Source organism: Puntigrus tetrazona, chromosome 3, assembly GCF_018831695.1.
Source record: "Puntigrus tetrazona isolate hp1 chromosome 3, ASM1883169v1, whole genome shotgun sequence".
Classification (NCBI taxonomy): Eukaryota; Metazoa; Chordata; class Actinopteri; order Cypriniformes; family Cyprinidae; genus Puntigrus; species Puntigrus tetrazona.
This window is the reverse complement of record NC_056701.1, coordinates 25,190,142-25,212,515: the sequence shown is the minus strand read 5'-3', so window position 1 is coordinate 25,212,515 and position 22,374 is coordinate 25,190,142. Positions and strand designations below refer to the sequence as shown.

At 39.5% G+C, this 22,374-nt stretch overlaps 1 protein-coding gene across 1 annotated transcript in view; it reads left to right on the top strand.

The window, feature by feature from the left end:
- tmem104 (transmembrane protein 104) overlaps nucleotides 1-20,968 on the top strand; it is a 72,430-nt gene extending 51,462 nt beyond the window's left edge. The window contains 2 exon segments of the mRNA XM_043235821.1: nucleotides 10,815-10,908; nucleotides 19,917-20,968. Coding sequence (XP_043091756.1) covers nucleotides 10,815-10,908; nucleotides 19,917-20,680 — 858 coding nt within the window. The 3' untranslated portion in view covers nucleotides 20,681-20,968.
- The last annotated feature ends 1,406 nt before the right edge of the window (nucleotides 20,969-22,374 follow it).

The following is a 22,374-nucleotide window of genomic DNA, read 5'->3' as shown; positions in this document are numbered from 1 at the left end:
CATGCGAATCACTTCTTAATCCTGATAAAAACATCTTTAGCGTTTATCTTGGTCATCTTGTGACTATCTTTAGTCTTCTTTAATCATCTTTAAAAACATCACTTTGGCGACATGTTTAGTCACTTTGCTAATCATCTTTGAAACATCTTTGGCGTATCACGAAGTCATCTTTAGCGACATCTTCAGTCACTTGCTTATTATGCTAAAAACATGTTAGCGACATCTTTGAGTCATCTTGGCGACATCTTGATCTTCTTTAATCATCTTTGAAACATCTTTGGCGACATCACTAGTCCGCTTTCTTAATCATCTTTAAAAACATCATGGCGACATCTTTAGTCATCTTTAGCGACATCTTCAGTCACTTACTAATTATCTTTAGGAAACATCTTATGACATCTTGAGTCATGCCCCAGCGACATCTTAGTCACTTAGCTAATCATCTTTGAAACATCTTTTAGCGCATGCCCCAGTCATCTTTAGCGTTTATCTTTAGTCGCTATTTAATCATCTTCCCAGAAACATCTTTAAATCACTTTAATGCAATCATTCTAAAAACATCTTAGTGACATGCTAGTCATGCTAGCGACATCTTCAGTCACTTTAATCATCTTTGAAACATCTGCGACATCTTTAGTCATGCTGGCGACTTTATCTTCGAATCACCTTCTTAATCATCTTTAAAAACATCTTTGTGACATACTTTGATCATGCTTTAGCGACATCTTAGTAACTTGCTAATCGTACTAAAACATGCTAGCGACATCTTTAGTCATCTTGTGTTTATACTGATCACATCTTTAATCATTCTAAAAACATCTGTGACATGCTGATCATCTTGTAAACATCTTAGTCACATACTTTAATCATCACTTTAAAACATCTTTCGTGACATCTTTAGTCATCTTTAGCGACATCACTGATCACTTTGTTAATCATTGCACAAAACATGCTAGCGACCTCTTTAGTCTTGCTAGCTGTTTATCTTTAGTCATGCTAATCATCAGAAACATCTTGTGACATCTTTGATCACTTCTTTAATCATCTTTAAAAACATCTTTAGCGACATGCTAGTCATGCAACCCGGTAGAAGTTTTGCCACGGCAGCTTCCTCACATTTTCTTCAGGAAATGTGCTTTCTAGTTATTATTATTCTTATTATAGATTCCGTGCGATTTTACGGCGCGTAACTGAATCCATAGTTTTTGCCACACACCTGAAGCAGGCGTCAAATGCGTGCGGGTATTATTGTGGAAAGATGTGCTATGACTTTTATAGCGATGATGCGATTTTTAAATGCAGGTGAAAAATCGGGCGAAAAATCCATAGGCAACATTGCGACCAACTTTGACGGATAAGTAGCGCCAGGCGAATATCACTTCAACTTGTAAATCACCAGATTTGAAGACTTTATCCAAGCTGAGCGAGAACATACCCCACAGTAGAATTAGTTTTACCTGGGGCAAAGAGACCTCCAAAGTTGCCCCATTGACATATGTATGGTGAGGAAAAAATGCATGTGTTTTCCTGCTATGATAATTTACATAGGAATTTACGCAAATCTAAATAACTTTATTAAAATGTCATAGAGACGTGAAATTGGGCTCGTTGCTCAGCTAACCAATCACGAGTCTCTGAATCACTATGAAGGTGTCAAGCCACTTCTTAACCAATTAGAGCGCCTAGCAACAGATCCATAGACTGCCATTATAATGGTTCAGATGGGTATCCTTTGGATCAGAAAGCGTCATAGAGACATAAGAGGGTGGGCTCGTTTGACTAGGCAACAAGCGGCCAATCATGAACTACTTCAGCTGTTCATAGTACGCCCTAACAACCTTTGCTCGATGGCCTTAGCAGCAATCTTAGCAAAACTTTACATATCTTGTGTGCCTTCTTCAAAAAAAGAAACGTCACAGAGACATGAGGGTGGGCTCGTTTACCGGGGCAACAAACAGCCAATCTGAGTCACCATAGACATCTCCTATCACGCCCCTTGCTTAACCATTATCAAACACCTAGCAACCTTTTAGCAGGAGCCTATATCTTTGCATCAGAACGCCATTGTGACATGCTAGTCATGCTACCGACATGCTAGTCAATTTGCTAATCATGCTAAAACATGTTAAGCGACATATTGGTCATGCTAGCGTGCCTTTAGTCACTTGCTAATCATGCTGAAACATGTTAGCGACATGCTAGTCATCTGGCGACGTGCTGATCACTTGCTAATCATATTAAAAACATCTTTAGCGACATCTTTAGTCATCTTTAGCGACATGCTAGTCACTTTGCTTTAATCATCAGAAACATCTTTTGTGACATCGCGAAGTCGTAGCGACATGTTTAGTCGCTGCTGATCATCTTTAAAACATCTTTAGCGACATCTTTGGTCATCTTTGGCGACATCTTAGTCACTTGCTAATCATGCTAAAAACATGTTGGCGACATGCTTTAGTCATCTTTGCGACATGCTGATCCTTGCTAATCATCTTAAACATCACTTTGTGACATCTTTGGTCATCTTTAGCGACATCTTTGATCACTTCTTAATCATCTTTGAAACATGTTGGCGACATTCTAGTAATCGCGTGACATACTTTAGGTCTCTTTTATATTAATCATCTCTTTAAAACTTGCTGGCGACATACTGGTCATGCGGCCCGACATGCTAGTCACTTGTAATCATCTTTAAAACATGTTAGCGACATCTTTGATCATCTTTGTGACATCTTGAATCACTTTGCTAATCATGCTAAAGCATCTTTAGCGACATTTCTGGTCACTTTCTTTAATCATCTTTTAAAACATCTTGTGACATGCTAGTCGTACTGCTTGTTATCTTGGTCACTTGGCAATCATCATAAAAGCTTATCTTGCGACATGCAGTCACTTTGCTAATCATGTTAGAAACATGCTAGCGACATGCTAGTCATGCAACAGAGGCGAAGTTTTGCCACGGCAAGCACCACTCATTTCTTCAGAAATGTACTTTCTGAATTATTATTATTATTCAGTTCGGACAAATTTCGCGTAACTAGTCCGCGGTTTTGCCACACACCCTGACAGGCGTCCGTCTCGTGCGCGGTATTGTGGAAAGATGTGCTATGAGCTTTTATAAGCGTCGAGTCACGATTTTTTTTTAGTCTGCCAGGCGAAAAATGGTAAATCCCATGGAGCTTAACATTGCGCCAAACTTGTGGATCGTAGCGCCAAGCGAGAATACGCACAGACTTGTAAATCACCAGATTTGAAGACTTGCTATCAAGCTGAGCGAGAACATACCACACAGTGGAGTAAAAGTTTACCCCTGAAGTGCAAGAGACCTCAAACTTTTTACTATGGTGAGGTCAAACTGCACATGTGTTTTTCCTACACTATGGTAATTTACATAGAAATTTTGCAAATCAATATAACTTTGCATTAAAATGTCATAGAGACGTGGGGGTGGGCTCGTTTTACTCAGCGAACCCAATCAAAGTCTCTGAATCACTGTAGAAGGTGTCAAGCCACGCCTAGCAACCATTTTAGAGCGCCTAGCAACAGATTCCATAGACTGCCATTATAATGGTTGAATGGAGTATCTTTGGATCAGGCGTCATAGAGACATGAGGTGGGCTGCGTTTGACTTCGGGGCAGCAAGCGGCCAATCCATGAAATTACTTCAGCTGTTCGTAGCCGCGCCCTGTAACCATTATCGATGACCTTAACAGCAAAATCCAAGCATATCTTCAAAGCAGAACATGACGGGAGCATGGGGTGGGTCTGCGGTCGACTCAGGGCAGCAACCAGCCAATCCTGGTCGCCGCCGGAGCATCCTATCACGCCTTACTTAACCATTATCAAACACCCTAGCCTTTAACTCAAGCGGGCATATCTTTTGTCGGAGCGTCATAGAGACACTTGGGGTTGGTTTATATCATTCATAGTGACAAGTAACTATCATCATTTGTGACTACCAAGCTCCTTCACAGCAACCAACTTAATTTACCCTAGCAACCGAGAAGCGAGTTTTACCCGCGGCAAGCACCACTCACATTTTCTTCAGAAATGCTCTAGTTCTTATTATTATTATACTAGATTCGGACAAATTTCGTGCGTAACTAGTCCCGCGGTTTTGCCACACACACCCTGAAGCGATCAAATGCGTGCGGAGTATTGTGGAGAAAAGATGTGCTATGACTTTTACCTGCGCGTCCCGAGCGTACGGTGCACAATACACCGAATTTGGCATCCGGCGAAAAATCCCATAGACTTAACATTGCGCTTAAACTTTGTGGATCGTAGCGCCAGAAGCGAGAATATACGCACAAACTTGTAAATCTGGGTTGAGAAGACTTTGCTCAAGCTGGCGAACATACCACACAGTGGGGTAAAGTTTTACCCTGAAATTCAAGAGACCTCAAACTTTTACTATGGTAGAGTAAAACTGCACATGTGTTTTTCCTATGGTAATTTACATAGGATTTTGCAAGTCAATGTAACTTGCATTAAAATGTCATAGAGGCGTGGGGTGGAAATGTTTGCTCAGCAGACAATCAAAGTCTCTGAATCACTATAGAGGTGTCAAGCCACGCCTAGCAACCATTTAGGCGCCCTAGCAACAGATCCATGAGCTGCCATTTATAAGTAGTTCAGATGGGCATCCTTTGGATCAAGCGATCATAGGGCATGGGGGTGAGCTCATTTATTTCGGGCAGCAAGCGCCCAATCGCCGTACTTCGGCTGTTGCATTGTACGCGCAACCATTATCGTTGACCTTGCAGCAAAATCCAAACTTGCATATCTTCAAAACAGAGCGTCACAGAGACATGGGGGTGGAGTGCGATTGACTCAGGGCAGCAAACGTGATCCTGAGTCATCATGAACATCTCCTATCCATGCCAGCAGCCATTTATCAAACACCCTAGCAGCCCGGAAGCTCAAGCGGACTTATCTTTCGTCAGGAAAGTCATAGAGACATGGGGTTGGTTTATATCATTCATGGTGACAAGTGTATCATCATTGTGAGCTACCAAGCTCCTTCCTAACCCCAACCAGCAATTTTACCCTAGCAACCGAGCGAGTTTTGCCCACGGCAAGCACCACTCAACCTTCAGGAAATGTACTTTCTAGTTAGTGGTGTAGCGCGGCACTAAAAACAAAGCACGCTATTACTATTCCTCATACTTATTCTTACTTATTATTATTGTGCATAGATTCGTCACGATTTTATTGGCGTAACTAGTCCATAGTTTTGCCACACACACAAGCGGGCGTCAAACCGATGCGGTATTGTGAAAGATGTGCTATGACTTTTGCCAGCGATCGTATACGATTTTCGTACACCGGGGCGGCGTCGCGAAAAATCCCGCCAGAGCGTAATATTCGACCAACTTTTGGCGGATCGTGGCGCGGAGCGAGAATATCGCACAAACTTGCAAATCACCAGATTTGAGAACTTTATCAAGCTGAGCGAGAACATGCCCCACAGTGGGGTAAAGTTTTACCCTGAGATTGAGGACCTCAAAGTTGCCCCATTGACCTTAGTATGGTGAGGAAAAATGCGTGTTTCCTACTATGGTAATTTACATAGAAGATTTCGCCAAATCTAAATAACTTTGCATTTAAATGTCATAGAGACATTGGGGTGGGCTGCGTTTACTCGGCTAACCAATCCGAGTCTCTGAATCACTATGAAGGTGTCAAGCCGCCCTAGCAACAATTGAGCACCTAGCAGCAGATCCGCGAACTACCATTATAATGGTTCAGATGGGTATGTTTGGATCGAAGCGTCATACCAGAGACATGGGGTGGGCTCGTTTATTCGGGGCAGCAAGCGGTAATCATAACCAGACTACTTCATTCTGTTGGCCAGCCGCCTGTAACCTTTATCTCGATGACCTTGCAACCGTCTTAACCGACTTACATATCTTCAAAAGCGTACAGGGCAGCAGGGGTGGGCTCGTTTGACTCGGGGCAGCAAACAGCCAATCCTGAGTCACCATAGACATCTCCTATCACGCCTTAGCAACCATTATCAAACACCCTGTATTTTAGCAAGACCTATATCTTTGCGTCAGAACATCGTGGCGACATGTGGTCATGCTACCGACATGCTAGTCACTTTCTTTAATCATGCTAGAAATGTTAGCGACATGCTAGTCATGCTAGCGACATGTAGTCACTTGCTAATCATCTTAAAAACATGTTGTATCTTAGTCATCTTAGCGACATCTTTGAATCACTTGTAATCATGATAAAAACATCTTTAGCGACATCTTTAGTCATCTTGGCGACATGCTAGTCACTTGCTAATCATCATGAAACATCTTTTGTGACATCTTAGTCAGCACGCTAATCATCACGCTGAAACATCTTCAGCGACATCTTAGTCATCTTGCTTGACATCTTCAGTCTCACTTGCTTATTGTCTGCCAAAACATGTTAGCGACATCACTTCAGTCATGCTTCGCGACATCTTTAGTCGCTAGCGGCAATCATCTTTAAACATCTTTAGCGACATACTTTGAGTCAACTCTTAATCATCTTTAAACATCGCAGCGTTTGTCTTTAGTCATGCTAGCGGCTTATCTTGAGTCACTTTATAATTATCTTTTTAAACATCTTGGCGACATGCTTTGATCATCTTTAACGACATCTCTTTAGTCACTTGGCTAATCATGCTAAAAACATCTCTTTAGCGACATCTTTAGTCATCTTCCAGCGACATCTTCAGTCACTTTTCAATCATGCTAGAAACATGCTAGTCGCCCGCTGATGTTCTAGAAACATCTTTGTGACACATCGCTGGTCATCGCTTGCGACATCTTCCAGTCGCTATTTAATCATCTTGAAACATCACCCAGCGACATGCTGATCATCTTGGCGACATCTTTAGTCACCCCTTCTTCAATCATCTTTGCGAAGTATCTTTGGCGACATGCTTCCAGTCATCTTTGGCGACATGCTAGTAACTTCTTCAATCATGCTAAACATCTTAGCGACATGCTTTGGTGTCTTGCTTGTTTATCTTTAGTCACATCGCTAATCATTCTAAAACATCTTTAGCGACATCTTTGAGTCATGCGTGACATGCTGGTGCATGCTAATCATCTTTAAAAACATCTTTCGCGCATCTTTGAGTCATCTTGGCGACATGCTAGTCCTTGCTAATCATGCTAAAAACATCTTGCGTGACATGCTGATCTTGCTGAGCATGCTGGTCACTTCTTAATCATGTCTTTAGAAACTTGTCTTTGGCGCTGATACTTTCTTAATCATCTTAAAAAACATGCTAGCGACATGTAGTCATGCAACCGGCGAAGTTTTGCCACGTAGAAAGCACCACTCACATTTCTTCCAGGAAATGTACTTTCTGAATTATTATTATTATTATTATTATAGATTCGGACAAATTTACGTGCGTAACTAGTCCGCCAGTTTTTACCCACACACACAAGCAGGCGTCAAATCGTGCGGGGTATTGTGGAAAAGATGATATATGACTTTTATAATGATCGGCGTGCGATTTTTAGTACACGGAGCGAAAGTCGAGGCGAAAAATCATAGACTTAACATTCGCCAAACTTTTGTGGATCGTAGCGCAGCGAGAATGTCGCACAAACTTGTAAATCACCAGATTTGAAGACTTTATCAAGCTGAGCGAGAACATACCACACAGTGGGGTAAAGTTTTACCTGGGGACAAGAGACCTCAAACTTTTTACTATGGTGAGGTAAAACTGCACATGTGTTTTCCTACTATGGTAATTTACATAGAATTTTGCAAATCAATATAACTTTGCATTAAAATGTCATAGAGGCATTGGGGTGGGCTTTCGTTTTGCTCAATGGGCCAATCAGTCTCTGAATCACTATGAAGGTGTCAAGCCACCTAGCAACCATTTAGACGCCCTAGCAACAGATTCCATAGGGCGCCATTATGTTGTTCGATTGGTATCTTTGGATCCAGAGCGTCATAGAGACATGGGGTGAAATGTCATTTTGACTTCCGGGCGTAGCGTAATCATAAGTACCCCAGCTGTTCCTTGGCCACTTTGTAGCCATTATCGATGACCTTAGCAACCGTGGCTGCATATCTTAAACAGAGCGTCTGCAGAGACATGGGGTGATCGCGGGTGTCCAGGGCAACAAACGGCCAATCCTGAGTCATCATAGACATCTCTATCCATGCCTTAGCAACCATTCAAACACCTAGCAACCCCGACTCAAGCGGGCATATCTTTCATCGGGCGTCACTTAGAGACATGGGGGTTGGTTTATATCGTCACTTAGTGACAAGTGTATCATCATTGTATTTCAAGCTGCTTCCTAACTTAACCAACCAATTTACCCTAGCAACCGGCGAGTTTTGCCCGCAATAAGCTTTACATTTTCTTCAGGAAATGTGCTCTAGTTATTATTATTATTATTATTATTATTATATTAAGTCATTTTGCCATTTTATTTAATTATAGATTTTTTTATCACATTTTAAATCATGCCATTGATTTAAAATGTGCTTTTATTTTAGGCTAAAGAGTTGTTTTTAATTATTAAATTACTTGTATGGCTGTTTTACACTATTGATGTTAATAAATGAGCTCTGTTTTTTACAAACAAGTACAGTATGTCACAGTACCTCTCTGTCTCTCTTTGTGTCACGTCTGAGTCACTGAGCACCCCGCGGCTCTCGCTCTTTCTCCCTCCCCTGATGCCCTCTCTGCCTGGCCATGTCCCTCCATTTCTCCCCTCACTCCAATCTATTGCCAAACTTCCTTCCTGTCGTCCTTTCCTGGCATACGTTGTGCACCAGCGTGCCAATGTTGCACCATTTTCACTATCAGCACCAGCAACACTCGTGGAATGGGACAGGGAATGGAAATCCGTTACTATCGCTCTGCCCTCCTGGCATGCGTGGACGAGCTCCTGTCAAGTTTCCAACCTTTCTGCCAGCGTCCTTTTTCAAATCGGAAACTGCAGCATATGTTATAAGTCAGGTTTCAGATGAGGAGCTACAGCAGGCCCGGCCATCAGAGGCGAAATTGGTTAGCTTAGACATTGCCTCCTATTAAAAAAAAAAAAAAAAAGCTGAGCTGTTTTACAGGGCTTATGTTTTCGGTTTCATTTCGTGTTGACGTGAGATTGCATTTGGTATTTTATGGCCGTTCTGGGATGTAGGAGTTCAGCTCGGGAGTAAATGGTTAGGGTCGTGGGTGTTTCCGACCATCGTGAAACAAGGGGCTTGGTTGTATATTTTTGTATGGTGGGAGTGATGCAGGCATGAATTTTGAGATAACTCATGCTGACAACAATGCATTATGGGAATTTATCAAGGTGGAGATGCTTATTTCTCGTTATTTGCCATATTGTTTGCTCTGAAGTGCCTTTTTAGGAATGACTTGGCAAAAGTTAATAACAACTGTTCATTGGCTGTTAAAGAAATAGTTGCCCACACACAGTCATACATATTCACAGTTTTAGATTAACTAACTGTAATACCATATAACACGTCCATTTGAACTCAAGTCATAAATCTAGGCAATGTGCTGCTAGTTTCAGAGCAGAATTGAAATTGAGAAAAGCGCCTATCTGTTCCTCTCTTCAGTATATCTCTTCAATTATCATATAAGCCCCAACCCTTTCCTGGTAACTGTTTTAACTTCTGCCATATTGTTTCATAACAACGCTTTATAGGAGCCGCACACAAACTTGGAGCCCTCTGCTCTTTTGTCTCGACAGGGTTTTAGCTTTTGTAAGCCTCTCTGTCAGCTCTTTTATCAGGACATTCAGGCATTATGATGGACTGTGATCTCGCTCTCATCCTATCTGACTATAGAAAAACCAAGACACTCCTCACCTTTCAAGATAAAGCATGAATGGTGTCATGATGATTTACAGTTCACTCTTTAATGAGAGACATCCATCAGTTTAGCGACGTGTGTTGAGCTCTGTTTTGGGCCATTAATCTGACTACTCAACAGGGCATCAAAATTTAAAACGGTAAACTTAAATTCACATTGTAGTTGTAATTGAAAAGAAATCGATTTTTGTTCAACTGTATTAGCAAACATATCTCTATGCCGGTGGCCTAAAAATCAAATCATCATATGCAAAATAGTAAGTCACAGCTTCTGTGATGTACCAGAAGAGGCCAGCTGAATCTGATTAGAGCTTACTTTCGAGAAAACAGGTCAGGATTGTTAAAAATGTATTTTAGTTTCTTGCTTTTAATAGAGATTGTGTTTTGTTTTGTTTTTTTTTTTTTTTTTTTTTTTTTTTAATGGAAAAGATCAGACCTAAAATGGCTTTCACAGGTGACCCTGTTAGAACGGTTATATGTATTTAGGGCAGATTCCTTCATGCCAGACATGATGGGAAGTCTTTAAAAACACAAAAGGTGTGATTTAGTAGTGAGTAGATTCAGAGTTAAATGCTTTGCTTGCACGGTCAGGCACACCAGGACGGGGAGGTACAGTGCTTCTTGCTGATGTCTGTGGAGATGCAAAATTTTCTAATATACATATCAAAGAGTCTGGCATCAACACTTAACCCAGTGCAGTTTATTAAAAGCGAGCCATGAATCTATGTGCCCGCATCCTCAAAACTCCACAGATTTCCATAGAACTGGAGCGCCCATCATTCATGAAAGTCCTACATGTATACGCTTCAGTTGTGGCTGAGATAGGCGCCGAATTTGGTAGTTATTTAGGTCAAAATACCACTGAATGTTTACGGAGATCTATCTTGGTCTCCTACTTGTGGCACACTGCAATTACTCAAACTGCTTGTTGCTTTCATTGACTTGTTTTCTGTGTTTTCACTTCATTTCAGGCAATCTTCACACTGATGTTGGGGCCCTTCACCTTTTTCAATGCGCAGAAGACCAAATACCTCCAGATCCTCACCTCTCTAATGAGATGGATTGGTAAGTCCATTACTACTTTGCTTTTACTTTGTATTGTGTTTTTGTTAGTTTGCTTTTGTGTTTTTTTTTTTTTTGGTATACATTTTTTAAGCCTTTGTTTTAAATTTTGATATGGGTGATATTTATTTTATTTTATGTCTGTTTATTTTTTATGTTTATTTTTTCATTTCAATTTTTTTGCAACACAACATGGCGTGAAACAAAAGCTTAATCTGTAATATTCAAGATGTACCTTAGGATGAAAAATGATGGTGCTTTTGTTTTTTCAAAGCTTAAATTATCTGTACAGAATAAGTGCATTTAAGTTATTTATTTTGTTCTTTTTCCAATTAACCTTTTTGATTTCCTTAATAAATGCCTTTTAAAGGTACGCCATCGTGGTTAGTACATTGTTCCCCCTCCTCTGCAGTGTAGCCAGGGTCTGTCAATCATAAGTGCGTCCCGCTCCATGTCTCCGCCTTCTGTCTCCCTCATACTTCAGCCTGACAGGCTAGACAGGCCGTCTCAGGCGTGATTGGGCAGTCACTTACCAGACGACAGGCCCAAAATAAAACCGCCCATCCTCACCCGCCGCTCAAATCATAGCCGCACTGAATCGTGGCTTCTACTCCCATGTGCACGCAGCGGTGAATGAACCTGTAAAACGTACAAAAAAGGCACACAGTCACAACGCTCGTAGACCTTTAAAGAAACAAGCATACCCTTTCGCTCACCTTTCTCTGCTCTTCGTCTCATTGATTCACAATGAGATGTGCATGAGTGTCATTAGCTGTGCGGTACATTTCCTAAAAGCTCCACGGGGCGGTTGTTCTAGCTGTGTGGGTTTCAGTAACGCTGAGTTGTGGATAGTGGTGCTATGCAGCATTGTGTAGCAATTACTCAAAATTTATGTATCAAGAAATGTATAGACAGCGTATAGAAATGTTCTGATTAGCATGTGCGACCCATATTTCTGCCATCTGTGTTTTAACGCTCTGCCCATTTAAGGGCACTATAACCTGAGGGTTGAAGTAGCTCATCCTGCTTGCTTCAGCAACATATACAGCTGAATGCAGGTGATGAACTTCACAGCAGTGCTGCTATTTCTCAAGACTGTTTATCCAGAATGGATTCTTGCTCTATTAGCCATGCAAATCAATATGGGCTTATTTGCATCATGTATGTATTATGCATGATTCCAGTCGATCGTGAAAGTCTTCACTGGTCTAGCTGGCCGCTGTTTGCTTTGTATTGCACTTTTTTTTTTTTTTTTTTTTTTTTACTACATCACAGTGCCTTGCAGCACAGTGGCCATCTTGTAGCATGTGTGCTGCCCTTACCTTTCTCTCTAGCTGTTTTTCCCTTTTTCTTTTCTGAATCCCCAGAGGGCTGAAGTAATTATTTGATAATGCATTCTTCTCATTTTTAGTCTTATAGTTTGATTTCAAGCCGTTCAGATCTAGAACTGTGATTTATTAAAGTATTAAAATGCTTTAAATTCACTTTAAAATCAACTTTAATTGTCATCAAAATTATTTGTCAAACAGTTGCGGTTTCTATTCATTTATTTATTTTTTATTTTTAAATGATCGATTGATTTTTACAAAAATGATTCAGGTATTCTGTTGTAGTACTTGCTTTACAGATTGTTTTCCAGATGTGCTTATTAATGGAATAGATTGACAGGCTAAACAAACAGACAAACAAGGCAAAAAATAAATCTAATGAAAATCCTGTCTAAGGTTTAGAATGGATTGAATTTTTAATGTGATCCAGCAATAGTTTTAGTTCTTTTTGAATATCTACTATTAACAAATGCTTGGCCGTTTAATACACAGTCTAATTAATATAAATTTTGGATGGAACTTATTTTAACCATAGATTGAGGCCTTTTTTTTTTATTTATCCCTGAGGAGAAAAACAGATTTCCAAATCTAATATAAAGCATGATATTAGTTTGTAGCATTTTTCCCGCAGAGACGTTATTATGACAAACATTTGCATTGCATATAAATTGCCTCTTTATTTTGTAAATCGGTGTTTATTTATTACTCCGCTCTCTGGAATACTTGATTCTGATCGGTCAATCACTGCATTCGGCGGACAAACCTTTTCTGTATGATGATGTCCCAGGCAACTTATCTCCTACGTATCGATGCTAGTTTCACGTCTCCCGTATCACTCCGCGGCTGCTTCTTATCCCGCGTAAAACAATAACTGGATCTCAAATCAATATTTCATGTCCGTTTAATTTATTTGGCAAGGTGTTCTAGTAAAAACAAGGAGAATATACTCGAGCAGCCTTCCCAAAATAACCCCCTTCCAAGTAATACAAGACCCTTGCCATCCTTTTAGGCTTTATTTTGCCCAGCTGATTAAACTTTCATCCATTATGCGCTAACCATGCTGTTATTTCATACCAAAACCCAACCCTCTTCCACATTTTCCCCCTCTTATTGATTAACGGTGTCATATCAACACGTTAACGCAGCCGTTCTTCTCACTTTTTCAATCTGAACCCGAACCAGACACGAACCTCTCAATGCCAACAGGTTGAACGGTCGCCTGTCGTTTCTTTTTCCTCTTTTTGTCCGGCTCTTTCCAGTATTGTGCTTTTTCCCCATGATCCTCTCCGGTCTCAGTCATTACTCACAGCAGACAGCAGGACAAGCAGGCACGTCCCTCGTGTGCCTCCGTTCACCCATAATGCCCCGAAGGAGAGACCGTGCCTGCTCCGGTGTCAGTCGAGACGTGGTAAGTAGGGTTCGGCTTAGTTGGCGTCAGGTGAGCGACTTCGTGTTTTAGCATCTACTACCAAGCGCAGTCTTCTGCTCAATCAGAAAGCAGAGCTCAGTTATTAGCTCAACGACCACTGAAGCCTCGTACTTCAGATATAAAGCCTCAGAAGCCACAGACTCTTGCTCGCCACTTGTATGAAATTCATTATGCACCTTGTTTACCGGGATCACAGATATGGCGTCTTGTATGCAAAGCTGTGCGTCTTCGCATGCATTATTTAAAGGCGGTTTTATTGCGGGGGTAATTTAAATGGGAAGGATCACCTCCTCTCAGCACTGAAGTAGGGAACATTTATCAGCTTTTGACGTGGAGAGAGAAATGAGTCAGTGAGGTTGCCGCTTTAATTCATATTTAGTGTGAATGCTGAGGAACGGACAAAGAGCGTGTGATTACTCACTGGAGATTAACGACTGCGTTTTGCATTGCCGTGGTGGGCTCCCGAACGGTCCCCCGGAGACTGTATTACTGTTAATGGTGCTGGAACAACATGCTGAAGACTCAAAAAATCTGCCGTTCAGGTTCAAGACATCATTTGCATCATTATACATGTAATGGCAGAGCGCTAACAAGGTCATTGCTCAAACGGGGTTCAGTTTCCAGGCAGTGCATGAACTGGAAAAAAATATATATGGCTTGAATGCAAATTAAGTCACTTTGGATTAGGGCGTCTGCCAAATGCGGATATAAGGAAATGTGTATGAAGGTGATTTGCAATAGATGCAGTAGGTGCCTTCATGCCATGTCAGAGTATTTGAACACCACCGTAGTACCAGTGAGATACAAACAATGACAGTGGCATGTTGATTAAATCATATATATATATATATATATATATATATATATATATATATATATATATATATATATATATATATATATATATATATATATATATATATATATATATATATATATATATATATATATATATATATATATATATATATATATATATATATATATATAATATATGTATATGTATATATATATATATATATATATATATATATATATATATATATATATAATATAATATATATATATATATATATAAAAAGACATTACTGTAAATTGCTTGGGAAAACATTGTCTGACAAAAGAATTTAAAAGAAATAAATATTTTAGCATTTATATTTTTCTTAAGCTAGCAGTGCAACAATGAAACTGCTGTGTGAATTTATAGCATTTACAGATGAACATATAGATAACTATTAAAACTTTAAAATGTGCAAAGGTTAAAAGAAATAAAATTTTATACTCAGTGCAACAGTGAAACTGCTGTGTGAATTTATAGCATTTTGAACATATAGATAACTATTAAAACTTTAAAAGCATTTAGTTGAGGTTCAGTCTTGATTTTGACAGCTTGAACTGTACACTTTTCCCACAAAAGCTCACTGTAACCTCTGCCGTTATTTTTTTCCAATGTTTTTTTCCCTCTGTCATTTTTTTTACTGCAAAACACTGTGACGCTACTACAGTTTCAGTTATATTATAAATAAATATTATCAATAAGCTACCCCACTTCAAACATACTGGGGTTTGAACAGCAGCCTTACTATAAGGATTTGGCTCCAGTGCTATTTAAATGTTAAGGGTTTTCCCCACATTAATAGACGTCCATTGAGAATCAGACTTTATAGTGGTTTTATAGGTCAGATTTACTGTAAAAGGTGCTGGATCTGGAACAGCATCAGTGTGGGATATTGTGCAGCATTGTAGTCTCAAGGTGCTCTGAAATATAGCCGTGCCTTAATGAATACCCCAGGCAATGGTTCAGTTCATAGAGTCTGAAAATTGCTCTCAAGGAAAATGCATTGGTGCCTCTCATTTAGAAGGGCCTGCGATATAGACAAGCTACAAACTACCGTATACTCCTTTCCTTAACAGACCATAAAAACCACTCGCTCATTTGCTTGAAAAGTTCAGAGGATCATCAAATGGTCTGAAATGGCAAAGTGTTGTACGCTTTCTGCTGGGGGGTTTTTGTGTAAACTGTGTTAAAATAGATTTTAAACTCTCCTAAGCCTATGCCACGTATTGATGTCCACGTTTGCTTCCTTAACGGCTTTCTGTTAAAACTTTAATTACTTGAGCAATTAAGGGCAGAATAAAGTTTAGGTGATTAGGGAGATGTGTGTACCCTGTATATTCACCCTCTGTCACATAAGCATTTACATTCAATAATTAACACACATATATCACAAAGTTAGTCCGAAAATCAATTCACAGTCATTCCAAATGACTTTTTGAAAAAACATAATATACTATTAGTAAGAGCTCTGTGAGGCTGCATAGGTTTTAAAGTCTCTTGTGCTCACATGGACTGCATGCATTTGTTTTAAAATAATACAGCAAAACTAATATTTCAAAATATTTCAATTTAAAGTAACACTTTTCTATTTGAATATATTTTTAAACTAATTTAGTTCAAGATTTTTTGACAGTACATTGAAGCTTTAAAATAACTATACAAGTATGTTTTTTTTTGTTTTTTTTATACAGTTTTTTCATAAAAGCTATAGCTTCTTACCTTAAAATGAAAACATACCCATTATTTCATGACATCAATTGCTTTATGTGCAGATGCAGATATTTACATTTAAAGCCATCATCGGCCGATTCCGATATCGGTCCGATAATATTTTGCTTCCCTAAAATCTTGCTTACCCCAAGCGTTTGAACACTAGTTTATAGCTAATATAAATATCTCTCTGAAACATGGTTGTTTGATAGGAATGTTCCAGGACAAGCAAGCAAGGTTGTTAAACTACCAATGCGTCCTACTTGACAAAGTTTATGAATAATGATTGATGAAACTTTCACAGATGGGGTGTTTTTGACGTCTTCCACTCACCGTTCTCCATTCACACTTGATGGTCACAGTTGGTCATGTGACTAGGCGCCTCACGGGCGTTTTGTTAATGAAGAGTGTCCTTCAAAAACCCAGCAGTCCTTTGAGGAAGCTTTAGCAATCAGTGTCATTTTAATGGTGATGCCGTGACAAGTTGGCTTTGATGCGCAATATATATTTTGTATCCTCCTCGTGTACCTATGTGGTGTCTCCTGACCAGGCTCTGCCGGTTTTGGTGTCAGATACAAACATATCATGATGAATAAGACTCGAAGACGGAGATACGGGTGGCATTTTCCATGGCCGTCAGCATGTACACTGAGGGAATTTATAGCGTGTGATGAATCGCTGGGCCGTATGTGGCAGGATACAATCACATCTCATCCCTAAACAACAAAAGGCCTCTGTGCTGAAGGTTAAGCGTCTATACAATGACTTGAGTTGTGTCAGGAGATGTCAGGAGTATTTGAATTAAGTGTGCCCTTGATTTTGTTTCCTTTTTTTCCCTCTCCTCTACCTTCCTATTATTTTGGTGCGACTTTTTTGTTCTCTGCTATTGTTATGAAAATGAGTAATGCATCTTAAATCTGCCTACGTCCCATTCATGCTGGTATCCTCCCTGGTTGGCCTCTTCAGTTACATTATCTATCTCTGACGTTTGCCCCAGTGATTTGTAGTTCCATCATTGTGTATGTCTGCGTTTGTCCTCTAGTTGAGCTCTTGTGTATCTGTTTTGCTATATTAAGCATATTGCACAATGAAGGTTACCTGTTAATGCAGTTGTTTGCCTTTGGCTTTGTGCTCTGTATATTACTGTCCTTTTTTTGGTTGACATTGTTTGTATATTGTGACAGATATTATAAATATAAATATCATGCACATAAACACACACACACACACACACACACACACACACACATATATATATATATATATATATATATATATAAATAAATAAATTAATGAAAAACATGCATATACACACACAGATGATGCATCATAACTAGTCAGTCACATCCAAAATAATTTTTTGTTTACATAATGTAAATCTAAATATATGTGTGTGTGCTATGTATATTTATTATGCATATATAAATACACACACATGCATACATTTAAGAAAATTTTATATATATATATATTATAGAATAATATATTATATATATATATATATATATATATATATATATATATATATATATATATATATATACACACACACACACACACACACACACACACACACACACACACACACACACACACACAGACATACAGAGATATGTAAATATTTTCAAAATATATATTGTATGCTCGTTGTTGGTGTCTAGATCTGATGTAAAATAATAGCTTTCTGTCACAGTATAGATTCAGTGTTTGTCACTCTTCTTCGTTCTCCACTTCTTCCAGAGTTTTGAGTTTCAAAACTTTTTTGAAGCCATTCATAACGGTTATTTGTGTACTTGACATGAGGAAATTTGTATTTTTCCTGGCAGCATGCTGCCGTAGCCTTTTACTGCAACAAAACAGCGTTATTTGTTCTTTATAACTAGTGAATTATTTATTCTCCTTACATGCAACCTGCCCTTGATTAATAGACTGAGATTAGTGTGACTTGCTCTTTGCCCCTTGTTTGCTGCCAGAATGTTTTACTCGTGCCTGGAAGAATGCGTCTCTTTCAAACACTGATTGAGCATGTGCGAGGACACCTTTAATGCTAATGGAGACCTTTGGGTCAGCACTGCTGTCGGGAGCACCTTCGATTAATTGGACGTCAGCTGGGCTCTCAGAGGTGCGGACGGACCCAATCCATTTCCCCTTTAAATCCCACGGCTGGCATCTCAGATTTACACCTGTAGTCCCCGACCTGGCTGTGTGATGCATTAGGAAAGAGGATGACGACTGATTATTACTGTCAGTCCTCTAAGCTATCAGGAACCTGTGTTTAACAGCTTTTTGTTGTCTATTAGAACTTAACCAGTGTGACCATATAAATATTTATTTTTTTGTTTTACATTTAAAGTTTTTATTGTCCTGAAATCTGTTCACGAAGATCTTCTAGATGTTTGAGAGAACAATTTGGAGGGGATTGCACTTGTGTGTTCCTCTCCCTTGTCTGTTCAGGGAACATATTGGTCCCTTTTTTAACCAGCTCAGCGTTTTCCAGCAGGCTGTTAGATCCCTAACAGCCTCATCTTACTCAGCATTGATTGCAGCATTGATCAGAATAGAAATACAAAAAGTCATGCATTTAGGGTTTGTTTTTTTTTTCACATAAATTCAGTATTACAGAAATAATATAAAGCTTAAATAAGGCAAGTATGTTAGAATTAGGACACCTAATATTATGGGGGCTTAATTATAGTTTGACCCCGTGGCCATTTCTGTGTGCAAACCAAACACACGTTGTCCACCAGTTCAGTGCTAGCTCAAGAAATTTCTTTCAAAAACATTTAATAAATAATTCCAACCACTTTAGTTTTAACTTGTACTGAAAAAGTTGAATTCATTTTTTATTAACGTTTTTCTTACATATACAGTTTTTAAGGTAGTTAGTACTAAAATGTAAGTTAAGTCGGCTTTTTGCAGCTTTGATAACACTGGACTCATTGAAGCTGCACGCAAGCGGTCTGTCTGTGCGGACAGAGCAGAACTGGGAATTTGTCTTCTATTCAAGTTCGTCGTAAAGCGCAAAAAACACACACATCAGAGATCTTGAGTTTTTTTCCCCCACATCTAGTTGTGTCCCAAATGATGGAAGATAAACTCGATATCTGTTCATGCTGAAACGGATCTACTCAAATCCAATTTAAATGGATTTCAAGTCACATCCTCATGAGACTTGGATTGATTTAGTTAAAATCAGATTTCATACTTTTTATTTTTTTTTGCTGTTCGGGCTACTAAAAAAAGGGGTTATGCCTAAAATCGGCTTTAGACGGACAGTGTTAATAAATAATCATCTCGGCTTGGCAAACTCATGTATGAGCTGAATACACAGTATTAAGGCAGGAAACCCCAGGTGGATAGGGTAAAATATTCATCTAATAGATATCACCGTGATTCCCAGGTTTTTGGGAGATTTTTGGCTCATCATTGAAATCTACAGATGAAAGTTTTCTTCCACTAGACTAAAATAACATTATGAAAACAAATAGTCAAAAACCTCAAAATGAACAATTATATAAAAAAGCAGTCGTATTGTCTTTGCATAGATATATATATATATATATATATATATATATATATATATATATACATGCATGTGTGTGTTTTATGTATGTTTAATAAATATGCACAACACACGCATGAAAAACATATATTTTGCTCTAGATTTTCTATAATAATTGTACACGAGTTTCTCTGTCTCTTTCAGCGTTCACCATGATGATCATCCTGGCTTTGATTCGCATCGGCAAGGGCCACGGTGAGGGCCGCCCATCCGTGGCTCAGATCTCAGGTGTGCCCAACCTCTTCGGGGTCTGCGTCTACTCGTTCATGTGCCAGCACTCGCTGCCCTCGCTCGTGACGCCCATCTCCAACAAGCAGCGCATGAGCGCCCTGGTCATGGCCGACTACGTCCTCATCCTGTGCTTCTACAGCCTGCTGTCCCTCACGGCCATCTTCTGCTTCGACAGCTCTCTGCTGCGGGACATGTACACTCTAAACTTCACCGACAACTGCGACGTCCTGAGCATTCCAGTGCTGCGCTACTTCCTGGGCCTCTTTCCCGTCTTCACCATCAGCACCAACTTCCCCATCATAGCCGTCACGCTGCGTAACAACTGGAAGACCCTCTTCCATCGGGACGGCGGCACGTACCCTTGGGTGGTGGACCGCATCGTCTTCCCGCTCATTACTCTAGTGCCGCCCATCATCGTGGCCTTCTGTACTCACGATCTAGAGGCGCTTGTGGGCATCACTGGGGCGTATGCCGGAACGGGCATTCAGTACATCATACCGGCCTTCCTGGTGTATTTCAGCAGGCGTCATCTCGAGCCCGTGTTGGGAAGGGATGCTGTAAATAAGCACCGGTCACCTTTCCATCATACCTTCTGGATTTGGTTTGTGATATTGTGGGCAACGTTCTGTCTGATGTTTGTGACCGCTAATATTGTCCTCACCGAGGCCAAGAACTGAGCTCACAAGTTGTTTTGTCGAGCCGTGTTTTTTGTTTTTTAATTTTTTGTTTGTTAGGGTTATATGTTAAATGAATGGCATTAGCTGAAGTTTAATTCAGTGTTTAAAAGGGACCAAAAGACATTTAGGGGATGTTCAGGATTATTTAAAAACCATATGTGATGTGTTCATTCCAAACGTCACTTGATTTGTTATTTTCGGGCTTTCTCATCAAAACATGATTGGGTCACTCTCCACCCCAAAAGCAAAAAAAAGCTACAAATAAATAATAATAAATCATATGCATAAGAAAAAGTCTTTGCATATGTGATGTTATTTAAAAGACAGTTTAGCATATTTACTGTTCTGATTAATGCTTTGCAATAGTGTGAAAAATTATATTATATCACATTATTATTGTGTATATATTAGTTCTTGTCAATGATTAATCGCATCAAAACATTTTTTTTTACATATTTTGTGTGTACTGTGTATTTACTACGTGCATATAAATACACATGCATGTATATATTTAAGAAAAAAAAATGTATATATAAATTGTATGAATATAAATATATGTATATTTATATTATGCGTGTGTGTATTTATATATACATAATAAATATACACCATACACACACATTATGTAAACCAGAATAGTTTAGTTTAATGCGATTAATCATTGCCCAGCACTAGTGTATATATATATTTTTTTTGCATTTTAATAATGATAAGGTGTGATTTAATGGTCTTTTTAAATTGAAGGGTTCTCTTGTGTTTACACTTAATTTAGTTTATTTGAATCTTATTTGATATCGGGGGGTGAAATGTGGCCTTCACGTTTTCTTGGATTTCGTTTCAGCGTCTGATTTCGTGTGTAACAACCGAAAAACTCAACCCCCACCAAAAATGCTCCTAATATTCATCAAGTCAAAAACAAACAGACTGACGATAAGCGCTCCTTGTTTTCGTCTTCCAAGATTGTTAGCGTTTCACAGCTGGTGTTTCCGGCGCTCCTAACCGGCGGCTGGCACCTCGCTGCGTCTCCTGCGCTGACGGATGGTGACACCAGCGCAACGCTTGTCTGAATAATGTGCCCGGACCTGAAGTTCAATCTCAGTTCATCAGCAGATTGATAGAGGCATTGAAGGCTTCCATATGCTCTCCATGTAGTGACGTCTTACCCCAAGCTCTCGGCTTCTCAAACGGGCCCCTTGGGGAGGCAGCAAAGGGAAGACAAACCAGATATTAAATGGACACCTCTGCCTCGTGATCTACGGAGACTGAGATTTATCATGATCAATATGGAGCACCTCATCGTGCCTGCGAGAACACATTCACACAGTTATTAATGTTAATGTCAGTTCTGACGAAGCTGTCTCGAGTTTGGCTTTAATTCGTACCAAATGTACGGCAGCTGATTCCTGCCTATCGTTTTGCACATTTTTGCTTATATTGGCTCGTTTAAAGGTAGTTTACACGCATTCATTGTCGTGTCATTGCAGACAGTTTGACTTGCTTTCTTTTTTGGCCGTGTAATGAAAGCCGGTGGGGTCTTGCGTTATTTCGGAGCCCACTGACTTTCATCACATGGCTAAAAAGAGAGAAAGGAAAGTCAACGGGGTCCAAAGTAGCATTAACGGGTGAGTAAGCAATGACAGAATTAACTGTTCCTTTAGTTTCTCTAATGATTTTCTGTTTGTGTGTATCTTTGC